Consider the following 16,361-nt stretch of genomic DNA (forward strand, 5'->3'; position numbering starts at 1 on the left):
ACAGTTTAACACAAGAAATAAAGAATGTTTGAGATTTAATGCTTGTAAACAGCTTTAGCTATTCGATACTTGTAAATGCTTTAGCACACACTAAACTCATTATTATCCTGTGCTTTGGAAACTATCCTGATGAAGCCACAGTTTCACACTAACAGCGTTTAACAAGATTGGGCAACAGTATTCTTGCCTCCATTCCCCTTTGTTATGCCACTGACTCTGCACTACCTCCTCAGTTTCAACACTGCCACTTTTTTGCGGAGACACACTATATACCTTTTACTCGTAGGTAGGAAGTGGAGAGAGAGAGAGAGAGGCAGATTTCCAAGCCAAAACAGTTCTGTGTTCCACTTCATAGTTCAGAAACACACAGTTGTGCCAAAGTAACAGGGCAAGAGTCTAGAGGAAGGGCTTTTTTTATTGCTGACTATAGTTAAATGGGAACATAATTTATGGTATGTATTTAAAAAAAAATCTGGAACAGAAAAGTCTTTATACCAACATAAAGTGTCTTAAGAGTCCCCGTCCCCCCGCCCCGCCCCCGAGCAATTCTGTTCAAAATAATGTTGTCCATTTTATGAAATGCACTTCCAAGCTATGGAAGGATACTTGGAATAACATCCAAGGCAGCGTAACATTATAGTATTTTACTCCTTAATTTTTGTAGTGCCAGTATGATTGGCAATAGCTACTTAAAACAGACATAAGTGGATAAATGTACCTTCTCCATATTACGTATCACCACTAACCTGGACATTTCTAGTTTTCCAATTGCATAGTGCTCCAGTCTGGTGAGCTCAGGCTGAAGAAAAGTATCCAGCAAGTAAAAAGCAAAGTTTATTTCCTCAGATGAAGGAACATGCCACTGGATGTCCAAGTTCCACAGGTCACCCGGTTTACCCCAGTCCTACAGTAAAGACAGACATTTCCTATTAATCAAACTAGGAACGAAATTTTCTTTTTAAAAAAATTAGCATTTAACTTTACTGAAAAAAACAAATACATGCACTATCTACTGCTGTAAAGCAATTATCCTGACAACTCCAGGAAAAAAACCAACACAATAAAACTAAACAAAAATCCCAAATTTGCTATAACATCTACATGTACCTAGAAAATAATACATACCTGAAAGGACTAAAAGGCAAAGGATTGTACTGGTCTAATTTAAATATAACTTTGTTATTCCTTTGGCTGGATACAAATTCAGAAATATTCTTAAGTACAACTCAGACTTTTGATACTCCTATAAAGCAGCTAGGCCATTTAATAATACTCCTTTTCAGTTTTGAACCACAATCAGAAAACTTAGTACTTTCATTTTAAAAATAAAAAAAGAAAGCTAAATTTTAAGTTGGACTTTCCATACAATGTTAGATTATCCCATAACAAAGACAATTTTTCATATTTTGGCTTACAAAGAGCTCACATTTGCTGTAGAATTAACACCACTTGAGTACTTAGAAGAAAAAAGTCAGTATTTATTACTAGTTCATGTTCAAACATGAAGTCCATGCGTAGGACTATATTAATAGATAGGTCTTGGCAGTCTTCACTTACCACTTCCTGCCTTTGTCCAATTTTATATGGTAATTCAATATTTCAAAACTTCACCATCTGTTCTTAAAATGCCTGACTAATCTGACAGGACAAAAAGTGTGAAGAACTACAGTAATACCCTTACTCAATGTAGCCTGCTATTACTTCTCTTCCTTGGAAGAGCATGCTAGTCCTCCATGAATATTACTTGAGAAAGTGACAGAACTGCAGTTTTATACTGGGGCAGGGTAGGAAGTATTTAAGTGACAAACTTAAGCTGTTAATAGCAATTAAGGGTTGATATAATATACACTTTCTAAAGTAGCCATGGATATATGGAACAAAGTAACTGTGAATTTTTTCAGTATCAGAGGAGGAATTTTAAAAAAAAATTCTATTTTTGCGTTGAGGCATTTAATTAAGATTTTTCTGTTTGTTTTTAAGGGATCTCTGTCCCAACGGGATGTTTCCATCACTTTATAAAATTGCACTAGCTTTCAGTAACAAGCATTATCCGTGGTTGTAAAGTTTCATAAAAGAACACTTTTCAGCAAAATGCAGCTTTATACTCAAATAGGCCAACTGAAAACTGCCGCACTGTTCATCTGTAATACTGATACATTGACCTCAAAGTCTTAACAGAAGACTAGCATATTACTTTTGACAGTTTTAGTAACTTTTAACATTGACAATTCTACTTTAATTTTATCTCAACCTCAGTGTAGAATCGCTGTTCATTTGTTTTTCTGCCTGTAAAATACCGTATCTCCTTTCATGCAATTGTTTTGCACCAATTTACTAATTTTTCCATGTGCTCACCATTACTTGTTTTATCTCATAACCACACTTAGACGAAGAGGAAAAAAGAAAGGCTGCAGCTCTCATCCGCAAAAGCAGACGAAAGACTAAGTTTGTCCTAGTGCAACAATACTTTCTATGATTGGATATTTAAGTTAATGTGAACAGTAAAATTCTGCTGCTGAACTCCAAATTTAATGTTTTATACCACTGTACTTCATGATAGCTGGGTCTCAAATGCATCATATATTACAAGATTAAGACACATGAGCAGGCACTCTTACTTTGTATTATCTCATTATAGTCACGCAATCATTGTAAGACACACATCATAAAACACTAATATGTCATGCTATAAAACTACTCAAAACAGTCAGTATTCATTTTTTGCTATCAATATAATTTTAAGTAACTTGTCATTTGCTATACATTTCAAAGCCCAAAGCATCTTTCAATTACACTTTCCGTTGCTGCTACCTATGTTCAGAAATCTCCAAGTAAAAACATAATATAGTGTATGATTGTTTTTTAAAAAAGAAAGTCAAATCCTCTAATCCTAAATAAATGAAAATCCTTGCCTTGATAGGAAAGTATTCAGAAAGAGGCTTGTCAAAGCCACCTGGCACACTGCAGTACTCTGTGGGGTAGATAAGTGTAGCAGAACGAAGAAGATGGTGCAGTAGGTTACAAGACAGAATGTAACCCTGCTTACAGGTTAAATGTAGGGTTCGCTGCAGTATCTTCCCAAGCTGCTCCCTGTACGGTAGCAACTTCTTTCCATCCACTCGAGTGATCTAACAGGAAAGACAAATATTTCAGAGGTAAATATAACTGATTTTGTTCCAGAGGACTACAGAGAAAATTACACTGCTCAACTGATCCTGTACCAGGTTTCATTCTGTAGGTCACACTGAATTCAGTTAAAGACTGAACTTGCACATGAACTACCACTTCTACTGATGTTGGGAATGTTTAAGTAACACATAAGAACTGCGATATCCATTGCTTCTTGATCTTTTTCAAAGTTTTCTAGCATTACTCACATCCGGTTTGAGATTCATTTTAAAAGATTTATCTTTACCAAAAACGTCTTATGTTTTCGCCTGCATTGATTCCTCTTCTTTCTCTACCCCTCAATAATTGTATTAAATACTTTAATTCCACATACACACCATATGCTTATTTTCTTCAAACAGCATCCACTTATGTCCCATTTAAAGTGAGGTAAGAAACAGAAGTTATGCACTGTCATTCATACATTTACTTTAACAGCAGAAGTTTTATTATTTTCTTCTTTCAGGGGTATTAAACAAGATTCAAGGGTATACATGCACGGGGAGAACATTCTTTGCAATACCTCTGACAAAAGCTGAAGATTCCAAAGGAGTTCCTTATCTAGTTCTTCATCATGTAATACATCATCATCTAGAGGAACAAGTGATAAGCACTGCTGTAACTATGCTGCAGTCAAATTTTCCAAACAAGCTAAATCATAAACCAGATGCTTGCATCCCAGAAGTTTACACCTAACCCTTCCTTTTATTGCAACCTTCCAATTCATCTTGCACCCATGTCCAACTGGAAGTCACTTTAGCTAACTGAACATCTTGAATGCTTTTTGAGAAATTGAGGAATATCTAGAGACATTTTAAACTGCCACATTTTTAAGAGAAGCATGCTCTTGTAGCCCGATAGAGTTCTGTCTTGATATTCCACATAAATAGATGTGGTTCATTTTTTTCAGAAGAAATAATGGACAAAATTGATTTCCCATCATTGAAACAAGTTGTGGAAACCCCACAGAAGTTCTAAATATTATTTTCATGTTTAAGAACAGTCAATCCAAAACAAAGCAAATAACACTAGAAATCTTATAAACTTACTGACTGTAAGGTGAGTTATAACACTGCAGCAATGTGGTACAAACAGCTTCAAGGATTCCTCAGGGCGGCACTGGAAACAGCATCACAAATAGCCCATTTTAAAAAAAAAAGACACCTTATAGAACTCAGCGCACACATTGATAAAAATCTTCTAACAACGTTATTGAGAAAGAGAAAAGAATAGACTGTATCTCAGCACCAATTCAATCTAGAGTCAGCTGACTTCATGATTTTTAAACACTCAATAAAACCTAAATTTAACATAAATGCAAGAAAAATACTTTGTGAACTAACCTCTTGAGATATTGCTATATGCAGCCATCCAATTTTGGAAGACATAATATTAAGAACCACGTGTATTTACATGAAAAATAAAAGATCCTACACTATAAAAAGTAGTATTATTGGCTTTTCTTTTTTAAACTAAAGATCAAGTGAAGTCAGAGCATTTTCTCTCACTTTTACTGCAGCTCGGCACATATCAGCAACCATTCGACCAGCAACTCTCGTTTCAAATATATTTGAAACAGCAAAGTTAAAAACCTTCTCCAAGGCAACCTAAAAATGAGTACAAAAAGACGATGGTAACTTTTTTAAAAAAAAACAAAACTAGGTATCATAAGATGTTTGATGTTACACAGAAGGCAGCATCTATACATAATATTGTGTTCTTTTAAAACAGAAGACTGCAACCATGATTTGCATGAAATAAATCAGAATAGAGACAGAGAAAGCAGTTCTGTACAATGCCTAAAGCTGAGTAAAATGTAACTACCATCACAATTAAAGCTGACAATACTATAGAGTAGAAAGATTAAAAACTTACATGAAAAGTACTGCTCAGAAAAAAAATCCTATATGTTATCACTACACATGACTTGCAGTCAATGCAACACCTATGACTAATTGTACAACTACTGCCTTGAGCAGAGGAATAAAGGCTGCTACAGAAGTAGCAATGACAAAAGGTTTGTCAAAATAGTCCGTCTGCAGATTTTCACTTTTTTTTCTTCTTATTTATTGCAACACGCAGTTACAGTAACACACTGTAACAAGAAAATACGTGACAGCATGAACTACCATTAAAATAATTCAATTACAGGAAGGTCTATACTCCCCTCCTCTCCTCAAGAGTTTATAAACAAAACACACTGAGTGCTTTAACTGTGACATAACAGGACACTGCCTTCAGCTGGATTAGAGACACTGCTCAAATGTTCACTTGGGGAAGAAAGGAAGTCAGATAAATCTTGTTGACTAATGTAAGCTTGGGGTGCTTCTGAGAAACCACACAGAAAAACAGTTGTCACAGAGTAAGTCACAGTCCACTGAAAGGAAAACTATGCTATCTCACACGTGAAAGTGAAGTAAAGCCAAGATATCCCTTAGTTAACAAACAAACCCCAAATTATCAACTATTTAAGTGGCCAGTATGTTTTCAAGTAGCTTATTACCATCCAATACCTTGCAAGGAAAGCTGAACTATATACCATGTAGATCGCATATGATTACTTTAATAATGAACAATCAGGAAAAATACATAAATAATTAATGACAATGACAAATTAACTTAAGACTTGCATTAACCAAAAGATTCCACACAAAAATTGTACCAAAGGGTTCAATGCAATGGTTCAAAATGTATGAAACCTAGCATCTCCAAATATATACTTTATGTATAAGGTGAACAGATTAAAATGTGTCAACCCAACCTGCAAGGAAAGAATTTGTCTGTGTAACAACATGGATTCTCCACCTCCCTCCCTTAGAGTTATTTTAATCCAGATGATTTTTCTGATCCCATTAGCCACACGGCTCCTTGAACAGCTTCTTTTGTCCAGTTGAAGAAGTGGCAGGGAGAGGGAAATAAAAGGAAAGCAGGGGATCGGGTAGGTTAGCATTACCATCAAAAGACATTAAAAATCACAGCCTGAAATGATTTCTCCTAATGTTTATCATCAATTGGCAAGAGAGCATCAACAACCTAAGAGCTCTGTACTGATGTATATAAAATCATAAAGCAAACAGTCCTAAACTCCCTGCCTCAGCCCTTTCCTTGGTTAAACATGAAAGTTCACAACAGAACAATGAAGGAAGGAAGAATCGGAATGCACCAGTTATTCACAACAGCAAATTAAAGCCTCAAAGTAAGCCCATGTTCTACATACCTTAAAGATATCCTTTGAACACTGAGTAAGGATTGTACTGAAAGTAGAAGAGAGACCTAATTCCACTAGACTCTCTAGATGAGTCATTTTCTCAGTTTCAGTCTCCTCTCTCGTTTGTTCTAGTGTGCTGCTCTCTATAAGTCCAAAACACCTACAGAAATACAGTAAGTACAATGTTAGTAAGTGGAACTTGAAAGTTTTATTAAGTTCTTCATGCCAAGCTTTTAGCTATCCTTAGCTTACTTACCTATCCATAAACTGAAGTACAAAATCCTCAAATTCAGCAGTTGCAGAGCACAATTCTCTTTCCACCTACAGTTCCCGACGCAAAAGAAGCACAAAAGATTGGCTTTTCTTAAGGACACATAAAATAAAGTTTATCTCTTACATGAACTTCTTCAAAAAACCTTCCAATTTTTAAGTGACTATAGCACATTTCCCATTAAAGTTTGTATAGTCTCAAGTACACTACATGAAACCATTAATACATTTTCTTTACAGTGTCCTGTTCGATCTCCTGGCCTTGATGTCTAGTCAAATAACCTCTCAGGGTGAAATCAGGTCTGCCTCCATGGATACACCCTTTGGCCTTACTACCGATCCTCCTTTCCTGCAGGAAGTCAGCGAGTGCCAACTGTGGTGGCAGACTTGGTGCTGCTGACATATTTACATTAAACATTCAGCGTACAAACTCCTCTTAATTTTTGAGTGCTGCGGCTCAGAGGCAATGAAATTAACCTTTTCCCAGTAGCTGAGCGTTCAGAATCTGTGCAATCTCTAGCTACTAGCTGTTCTCTGAGCTACAAGAAGAGCCTTCTAGCAGCGGACAAGACATTTCACACAGCAGCTGCAACCACCATAGCAGACACTGCTGCTGCTGCTGCCTCATTTGTAGTATGCCAGATAAAGCTTTGCTACCTGTGCTTCAACTGCTGTATCAAAAGCAGAATCATGAGAGTCATCATAAGTAGAAAAATAAACATTATTTCCCATTCTCTCCTGTATTTTTTGCTATGTGAGAGAGATAAGGACGAAGTATTAAATCAATGCAGGAGCAATGGAGTGCAAGGAGCTCTAAAACTAGAGATGTATATGAACAGCACTCCAAAGCAGTAAACAGGTGGAGTGACCAAAGGGGCAGCAAAGAATAAAACACACAAGAGGAAGATAAGGCTCAGTGTCTAATGTTGTTACTATCTCTTGATTGGAAGAGCTTAACAAGCATCTGAAAAGAAAGCAATAGAATCTTAACCAGAAAAGAAAAGCACGACTGCAGGAACACTTTAAAGAGGAGTGAGTGTTCTGAAATTATTTCCCATACGAGGAGAAGAACCCTGAAAAGTTAAGGAGTGCATTAGTTTTCTCAAAAAAAAAAAAAAAAACCAAAAAAAAAACCAAACCCACCCAAACCCAAAACTGTTTAACTCATACGATGTTTTCAACAGCAGGAGACCAAATTCCTTCCAGAGTCTCCCAGACAATCAACTAGTTACCTTTTACCTCACTCTAAGCTGGACTAGTTTTAAACTAGAAATTATGTATATACCATATATACCTCTTACAACAACACCACTCATCTGCTTTATTTTGCCTGTCTTTATTGTTATCTTAATGTTTCATGGTGACAAGTTTCAAAAATTTCATGGTAGCAAAGCTGCTATTTTATTAGACTCGGAACAATTTAGATGGCATGGGACCTCTGGAGATCACATAGTCCAACTTCCTACCCAAAGCAGGGCAAGATCAGAGTCAAATTACACTACATGAGGCCTTGTGCAGCTAAGTTTTGACATAAAAATATTGAACTGTTTGAATTTAACATTACCTCTACAACAACCTATCACTAAGCAGAAATGCTAAGAATACATGGCCAATTTGCAGGCTGATGTCAGCTCTACCACACTGACCAGAAGCAAGTGTGATCCACATCTTTGGGGTTTTTTGCTGCATTTTTGTCTAACATAGTTTTACATATACAAAAAGAGAGTAGCAAACCTGTTACAGTTCTGAAGAGATTATTACATTGTTAGAAATTCAGTTGAAACCTCAGTTATAGTTTTGTTTTTACAATGGCGCAACACACTTACCTCTGAAAGATCATCTCGTTCTTGCAATACAGATGAACAATCTACTAAAGGCACCAAAGTAGAAAATGTTGCAATGAACTGGAATGTAATCTGTTGAGAGTTGCAAACAGCTCTTTAATAAGCGTTACCGTATTCTACACATAAAAAAGCTTTTGCAATTAAGGTATGCGAGCTAAAGCAAATCATTATGTTAAAAAAAATTCCACAGCCTAATTCTTCTGCCCCAAGACTTCAACAGTTATTTCCAATTTCATACATAAAACTTACCAGTCAGCACGGTGCAAAACATCCTCAATTTTCTAAGTAAAGTAACATTTAATTTGTGCTGAACTTTAAAGTTAGAAAAACCCTATAATGTTTACATTGTTTGAATAGTCAATTAATATGAATTCCTGAAGATGTGGGCTTTTAGGACCTAATTTAATAAAAACCTGGTGATAAAGGTCTTCCTATTGATCTCAAAAGACTAGGACTATTTGCTAGGAGCTTTGGAACATCTATTTTATCTTGTTTTTTAGAACTGCCCAAAAAGTCAGTACAATGCTTATCAGAATCTGGTGTTAAAGATTCACTTGGCGTTGTCTGACAAGCCAAAAGCATTATCATAAGTTAGAGGCTTGTAATATTAACTTTTCACAAATAACATTGTGCAGGAGCGAAATCAGGCTAAGAACTTCAGGAAGCATGAGTTACTTGCTTTCATATGAACATAAAAAAACGCTTTCAGAGTGAACTAGTTGGCCAGCTATCTTCTAAGAAAAGGTAAGATTCATACACTCACCATACATTTGCTGAAGTCATTTGGATCCACTCCAGGCAACGCTCGCATCAGTAGAGGTAGCATGTGTGTTGGACCTTCAGGAAACCACTTCCCCCCAGATACCAGACTACGAGCTACTCCAATTACACAGCTTAAAGTAGCTGTAAGTTGATGAGGTTCTGTCAATGTCTCAAGTGCAGGATATGTTCTATAAAGTTTAAGAGTAGTCATATTAGGAACAATAATGTTTCTAAAGTCTTGAAAGAAAAGTTGATGGCATATGTTATTTTCCTACAGAAAGGGTACAAAATTTCTGCAAGAAAAATTCAAGCTAATCAGGGGTTCCAAAGTTTTTTCCTAATCTTTTTCCAATGGACTTAATATTGCTCTATTAGAAAATGTTCCCTTCATTTGATCAGTCCTATTCACAACAAATTCAGGATTAAATAATTTGTTAGCAGTTGCAACACAGGAATTAATAACTGCACGAGCTTCTAGATTCAAAGCTATTATGATTTTCATGTTTGAACTTTAAGCTAATGCAAGCTGTGTACTTAAAAGTGTAATGTTCTTGTGGCAAGCATGGAAACTTGGCTGACTGCCTCTAAACAGGTAAGGGATATATTACTTAATGTTATATTAAGTCCGTATCTTTTTTTATAAAAACCTGTTAAATTACTGTGGTTTTTAAAGCTTTTTTTTTACATTAAGTACTTTTTAGCAAACTGCATAACACTTCCTGCTGTTATCAACAACCCACAGTTCAAACAAGAGTCATAGTGCTACCCCTGCCCTACATCATTCAAAGCACAAAGGACCTACATCTACTCAACAAAACAAATTCAGAACTGCAGCCAAGGCAAACATACCAGTGATAGTTTGAACTACTGAGCAGACATTCAGTCTGCTCTCAAAACAGGAAAAGTAGTCATACCCAATACGGGCAGTCCACTGCTGTCCTTCTTAGAACCGTTATGCTTGAAATGTTTTCATATAAGAGCAGATTTACCAAGCTTTTACAAAAAGTTGAGTCAATAAGGTATGGAAGTCAAGAAGGGCTCTTCCAGACAAGCTCATTTCTCCACTATTTTTACAGCACGAGTTGTTAAAAGTACAAAAGACCACACAGGAGGGGGAACATGGATAGGAACTAGAAAGAAAGCTTTTCATTGGGGCAGGAAGGAGTTTGTCTTTTGGAATTTCAGGCACCAAGATATTAGTCATTGTACAAAGTATTATACACGGGCATGTGCTTCAGTTGCTTAAGAAGTCAGAAGCAATGACAGTAATTTTAAACAGTCTGTAACTATAACATACTCCGACACAAAACATAAAAATGAAAACTTACCCTTATTACTACACAAACACACAATACCCTCATTTGTATTTGGCCCAATTGAAAGCTAGTGAAAACGCACAAGGTGGCTCATGAATAAAGGGTACAAAGTTGCTCTTTCAACCGATCCACCCACTATCTGATACAAAACACTAACAGAAATGCAAACCGCCTGAGCACTACCCTATACTGCACAAGTTATGAACAGCTCCCAGAACATTCCATTTGCCAGATGTTTCAAAAAAGGAAACAAAACAAAAAATCAAAATAAAAAAACCAAAGTCCTCCCTCACTCCCTGTCCTGATTCATGATCGCTCAGAGGTGCGTATTAGCAGCTCCTCTCACTGCAAGCATTCATTTGCAGCAAGGAAATTGCTTATCATTTAGTATGTCTGCTTTGCATATTTGTTGGGAACAGGGAAGATGCAATGTTTCTGCAGAACTTACTTCTCCAGTACAGGTGGAATTACTAATTCAGGACGCATCAGTGCGAGGTTCTGCAGGGCCTGGGCAGCCTCCAGGCTCCCAGTTTTACTAAACATAGCCAGAAGAACAGGTTGAATAATGCATTCTACAAAGTCTGTAACATCCTGATCAGTAAGTTTATGACTATCAGGCACAGGAGTTAACCAAGTCATTTTCTTGTAGCGCTCACGATGAAGCCTTCTGACAACACCACTGGGTAACCTCTGAAGTAGTTTCATCAGCTTGTTCTGTTGAATATACAAGAAATGCTATTCAATTACTTGGTAGTAGCAGAATCTGAGCTGCTAAGCGTACAACAGACAATAAGCCAAGAACTTGAAATTACACAACTGCAATAAAAGAAAAGTCAGAACAGCTCTAAAATTTGCCACTAAACTTCAGTTCCCAAAATATTGACAACTATGCTACCATCATTATGCCTTATGATTTAAAAAAAAACCATGAAAAATACATACAAAACATGTAGTCAAGGATCAAGACTACTTACAAGTAATTAGGATATCTTTGAGAGCATTCTCTGCACATTCATGTGTAAACAAATACCCTATTCTAGAACAAGTCAGCTCACTTGGCACTGCTTTGACCAGCCTTGCTATTTTAATCTGTACTTTCTACTAGCTGTCTCGGAGAGATTCTTACATTCTCTAACAGAAGACTCCACTAGTTACATCTTCAAAAAGTTATGCTTCATCAAACTAGATACGCATTAAAAAAATCTTTTTTGTTTTGGTCAATCAAAACTAGATTTTGCTAACCCGGAGATGGTAGGTTGGTAACACAAAAGCTATATCACACAAGTAATAGCGATGCTGTATACTGCCCTCCTTTAAAGCGCTGACTTCTTTTTCCTAGCTATGTATCAATTAGATGTCTAGTGTTGGACTTCTAAACTGTACTTGGATTAGATGTTTGAAGAATACTCCCATTAGCTGTGGTCTTGACATCAGAATAAAAGTAGGATTTGAATGACAGTACAAATCACATATCCTAAAAGCCTCATAATGTTACACAACCAACAGACAATCTGCCTGTTGGAGCACATCATGCACCTCTCAACATGTGCGATTTGACAGGTTTGACCGTTGAAATTACAGCGAAAGTTACTGTCTCGACATGCAAAAAACTCACCAGCCAGCGCCCATTATTTGAAGGATGGTAAAAAGAGGCAATGCTATTGAACAGTCCAGACAAGTGTTTCTGCACTAGTTTACTTGGTCCACCCTGTAAAAAACAAAACACAGAATTTTATTACATGGAGTAAGTTAAAATGAACAAGTAACACAGTAACACAAGGTACAAGTGAGCGCTCTCACTTACCACAGCAATACCTCAAAGCATCAAATCAAATGTGCAATTTCCCTCCCTTCCCCACCCTCAGCTCAGCACTAAGTAGCAAGTTCTCTCCATCAGATCTGATGAGGTTCACCCTACAAGAGTCATTCAATTGTTCAGGAAGCCCCACGTATGTACCCACAGTGGCACTCATACCTGGCTGTTCATCTCCAGAATGCCACAGACAGAAGCTGTGAAAGAAACCTTTCCATCCACATTCCAAACTGACAGTGAAACAACGTACTTTAAAACAAACTTGGGCAAAAGATAGCCTAAAACCACCCTTCTGCAGTGAGCTAAACAGAAGCAATGTTAATTTTAAATACAACCTTGCTTAAAGCTTTGCATTACTTTATGTCCCACTTTATGACAAAGTTACTAACCATCATGGCTGTGATCCACATTACTGCATGTCCTACATCATAAGCATTTGTTAAAAATCTTGGAACAACAACTTGATTGCTTCCCACTGGAAGATTTAAACTCCTCAAAATTCTGGTAAAAATCTGAAAAAATAAAAAGAACACACTGACATAAATTAGAAAAGTGTTAGGTGGTTCCATTTTTTTTAAACAATGTAACTGCTATGAATATCTTTGAAAAAAATCCATAAGCCCAAAGATTCAAAGGTCATACATCCTATTTATCACAAGGGTATCATTCAGGGCCATTTCCACAAGAACATGGGATTAGTTATACAACCAGAGAGTACTTATATAGTAAGGTACATTGTTGCTTTGGTTGGGTTTTGAGTCAGGTGATAACAGTAACAACTTGCAACGCTGTCTGTCCTTACAAAAGGATCGGTCAAATTTTCAAACTTGAACTTAAGTCTTCAAATGAATGCACCTAATTTGAAAAACTGGGCTACTGCGGTATAAGACCTATACAAGGAACACAAATTATTCTTAGCGAAGTAACAATGAAGACTTATCTGAAAGTAAACAAAGTAATTTCATACAGTAAGAAATATTACCTTTGGTACATACGGATCCCAGTCTATGTACCCGATGTTGTCAGTGGCCAAGCGAGCAAAAAGATTTACTAGATGCTGAAAACAACCATAAAAGAAGAATATATTTGTAATAAAAGATGCACAAACCCCTCAATCTACTTTACAGATGCAAGATAAAAGCTACCCGTGGCACTAAAGCACTTGTAAAGGGAGATTTCACTCTGCCAGAAGCCACCAATACCATATTTCATAACACACCTGAATTTCAACCTTCAGGAGTCCAACTCATTACTCAACCGAGCACTTTACAAAGCAGGTAATTGTGATCTAAGTTCTGGGAGAGGCAGTCTCTCAGAATATACACCCCTACCTCTTCAATATTTTTTTTCAAACGTTGTCCTGGTTTTGCTGAGATAGAATCATAAAATCAGTTTTCTGTTTGGGAAAGCTGCACTTCTAAGAAGACTGCAGAACCCGTTACTGTGAGAACAAAGTTGATAAGACACTTTGTTTTAGTTCATGGCCAGCCATGGTATGTGGGTTTCCACAGAGATCAAGGCCTCTATCGGTCTCCAGCCAGCCAGGTGCTAAAGCTAGGAGGAACAGAGGCCAGGGCAGCTCACTCAGGGTGGCCAACAGAAGTATTCCGTATCATAAACATCATGCTTCTAGGAGGATCTGTTCCATGATCTACCCAGGCACAGAGGTGAGGCTGATAGGTCACTAGTTCCCAGGGTCCTCCATTCTACCCTTTTTAAAAGTGGGTCCAATGTTTCCCTTTCTCCAGTCTCCAGGGACTTCACCTGACTGCCAGGACATTTCAAATATCATGGAGAATGGCTTGACAACTACATCAGCCAGCTCCCCCAGGACTCTGGGATGCATTTCATCAGGTCCCATCGACTTGTGTACATTCAGGTTCCTCAGGCAGTCTCAAACTTGATTTTCTCTTACAGTGGGAGGGACTTTGCTCCTCCAGTCCCTGTCTTGCAGCCCATCCCCTTGAGAGGTAGAGGAAGAGACTGAGGCAAAGAACTCAAGTACCTCAGCCTTCTCCTCATCTGTTGTCACCAGTTTGCCAGTCTTGCTCATCGAGGGGGGTACGCCTTCTTTGACCTTACTTTTCTGGCTGACATGCCTGTCAAAGCCCTTATTATTCTTTGCATCCCTTGCCAAATTCAGCTCCAGCTGCAGTAGAGTTCTCTCACGTAAGCCGAATGTGGATATTGGTCTAAAATAGCATCTATATACATGCATTGAAGAAAATTCAACCAATGCATCTTGAAGGACTATTTAGCTTCTGCAGGATCCACCCTACTTAAAGCACGCTCGCCTGTGCTGTGGCTGTCACATTTGTAAGCTTTGGTTTATACACATCTGTGGCTTGTAAAAGTCACAGGCATTAGCTGTCAGATGGAATGGCAGTATGTGACTATCTATGAAGAATTAGATAATCCATTGCCAGAAGACAGTCTCATGAGTCCAAAAGGGAACTGAAAGATGTCCTCAGGGAAGAGAGTTATCAGGACTAAACAAAAAAGGACATGAAGTCTCACTCATATCCTGATCATGAGAAAGCATGTAATCCACTAACACTCCTTTTATGAGCTTGTCCAAGTAGGGAAATACCTATCAGGTCTCCAAGAGCCTTCATGCTTCTACCAGTACCTTGAAGCTATGCCAAAGGCAAAAGGAAGGGCCTTAAATAATCCTGCCTAATTCAAACACAGATATTCACAGAAGAATAGTTCTTCTCTCAGACTGAAGGACACGATAGCTTTGGAAAACCCAAAAATTCAATTCTGGACAGTCACATCTGACACAGCCTGAAGACAAGTGTTACATTTTTATAAATGACCTACCTTTTGACCAGGAAATACCCACTGAAAAAAAACCAACCTGAACTGCTTACCATGCACAAAGGCAATTGATTCTATAGCTCCCCTTCAAACAGCAAGTCTAACTCCTGCCAAAGCAAGCTGAGAAAATGCTTGCAGTGTACAGAGCCTGAAATTGGATTGCATAGTCAGAACCCATATGTCTAATTGTCTGTATCCCAGCTTGATGAAATAAACAAGCCTGCCCCTAACGAAGTGGACAAGACAGCAAAGGAAACACGAAGTGAAAGCTCTGGGGAAAAAAATAAAATTGCTTGGGCCTTCTGAGCAAACTGTCAGAATACAGTGGAAGAGGGAAAAAATATCAGAGAGAACTTATAAAAGAGTGTTGATGACTATTTGTTAGACCATTTGACAGAAACAAACCAAATCATGGCATTACAGTGCGGGCTGTCATCTTTCTGTCAGAAAGAGTAGACAGAATTGTGCTTTTTTGGATAGCCATCAGAAAGACACAAAAGTGTCTATAGGCAATCTCAAATAAAACTTTGGCAATCACCCCTGTTCAAATCTGGACAATTGCCAACCGTTGCAACAAAGGCTGCCTTCCTCTATTTGTGATGAAACATAACTCAAACCAGAAAAACCTAGACACAGGCACAAAGAAAATGCCAGAAACAGAACATGCTACAAAGGTAGCATTCAATGGAAATCAGCTTTCTCCAAAGACACCGAGAAGTCCTCCTGGTGTATATAGGCAGGAGATTAGTAAAAGGAGCCAGATGGTCAATAAGCTTATGTTCATACTGAGTATGTAAAAGATCTGGTAATATGCCAAGGTTCACTGCAGTAAAGCCAAGGGACAGGTCAGCTGACACCAGCAGCACCTAAGCTGCTAGTGGTGTTGTCTCAAGAATGACATTTTGTTTTATTTCTCAAGAATATGTCTAGTCATATGAGACATACACAAAAAAAGGCAGACAGGTGCATGGTAGACTATTTTCCCTGACAGATATAGCCAAACGGTATTTTTGGCCAAGTACAGGTTCTTTACTGTGTCTAAAATAAGGATGACAACAACTCATTGCAGTCAAGGTAAAGCATTATACTCAAAATTAAGGACCATGAAATACATGTTAAGATACAAAAGATGGGACTTGACAGAATTATAATTTATAGAA

The 16,361-nt window shown here is 37.6% G+C and overlaps 1 protein-coding gene across 1 annotated transcript in view; it reads right to left on the minus strand.

Moving 5' to 3' along the window:
- PSME4 (proteasome (prosome, macropain) activator subunit 4) overlaps window positions 1–16,361 on the minus strand; it is a gene marked incomplete at its 3' end in the record, with an annotated part of 51,930 nt that overhangs the window by 27,411 nt on the left and 8,158 nt on the right. The window contains exons 7-19 of the mRNA XM_010296717.1: window positions 13,364–13,438; window positions 12,771–12,893; window positions 12,184–12,276; window positions 11,017–11,282; window positions 9,254–9,440; window positions 8,473–8,562; window positions 6,633–6,697; window positions 6,386–6,536; window positions 4,677–4,775; window positions 4,218–4,287; window positions 3,692–3,759; window positions 2,913–3,128; window positions 747–904 (exon numbers count right to left, since the gene is read on the minus strand). Of these exons, the coding sequence (XP_010295019.1) occupies window positions 747–904; window positions 2,913–3,128; window positions 3,692–3,759; window positions 4,218–4,287; window positions 4,677–4,775; window positions 6,386–6,536; window positions 6,633–6,697; window positions 8,473–8,562; window positions 9,254–9,440; window positions 11,017–11,282; window positions 12,184–12,276; window positions 12,771–12,893; window positions 13,364–13,438 (1,661 nt within the window). The remainder of the gene's footprint in view (window positions 1–746; window positions 905–2,912; window positions 3,129–3,691; window positions 3,760–4,217; window positions 4,288–4,676; window positions 4,776–6,385; window positions 6,537–6,632; window positions 6,698–8,472; window positions 8,563–9,253; window positions 9,441–11,016; window positions 11,283–12,183; window positions 12,277–12,770; window positions 12,894–13,363; window positions 13,439–16,361) is intronic.

This window comes from Phaethon lepturus, unplaced genomic scaffold, assembly GCF_000687285.1.
Source record: "Phaethon lepturus isolate BGI_N335 unplaced genomic scaffold, ASM68728v1 scaffold8251, whole genome shotgun sequence".
Lineage (NCBI taxonomy): Eukaryota > Metazoa > Chordata > Aves > Phaethontiformes > Phaethontidae > Phaethon > Phaethon lepturus.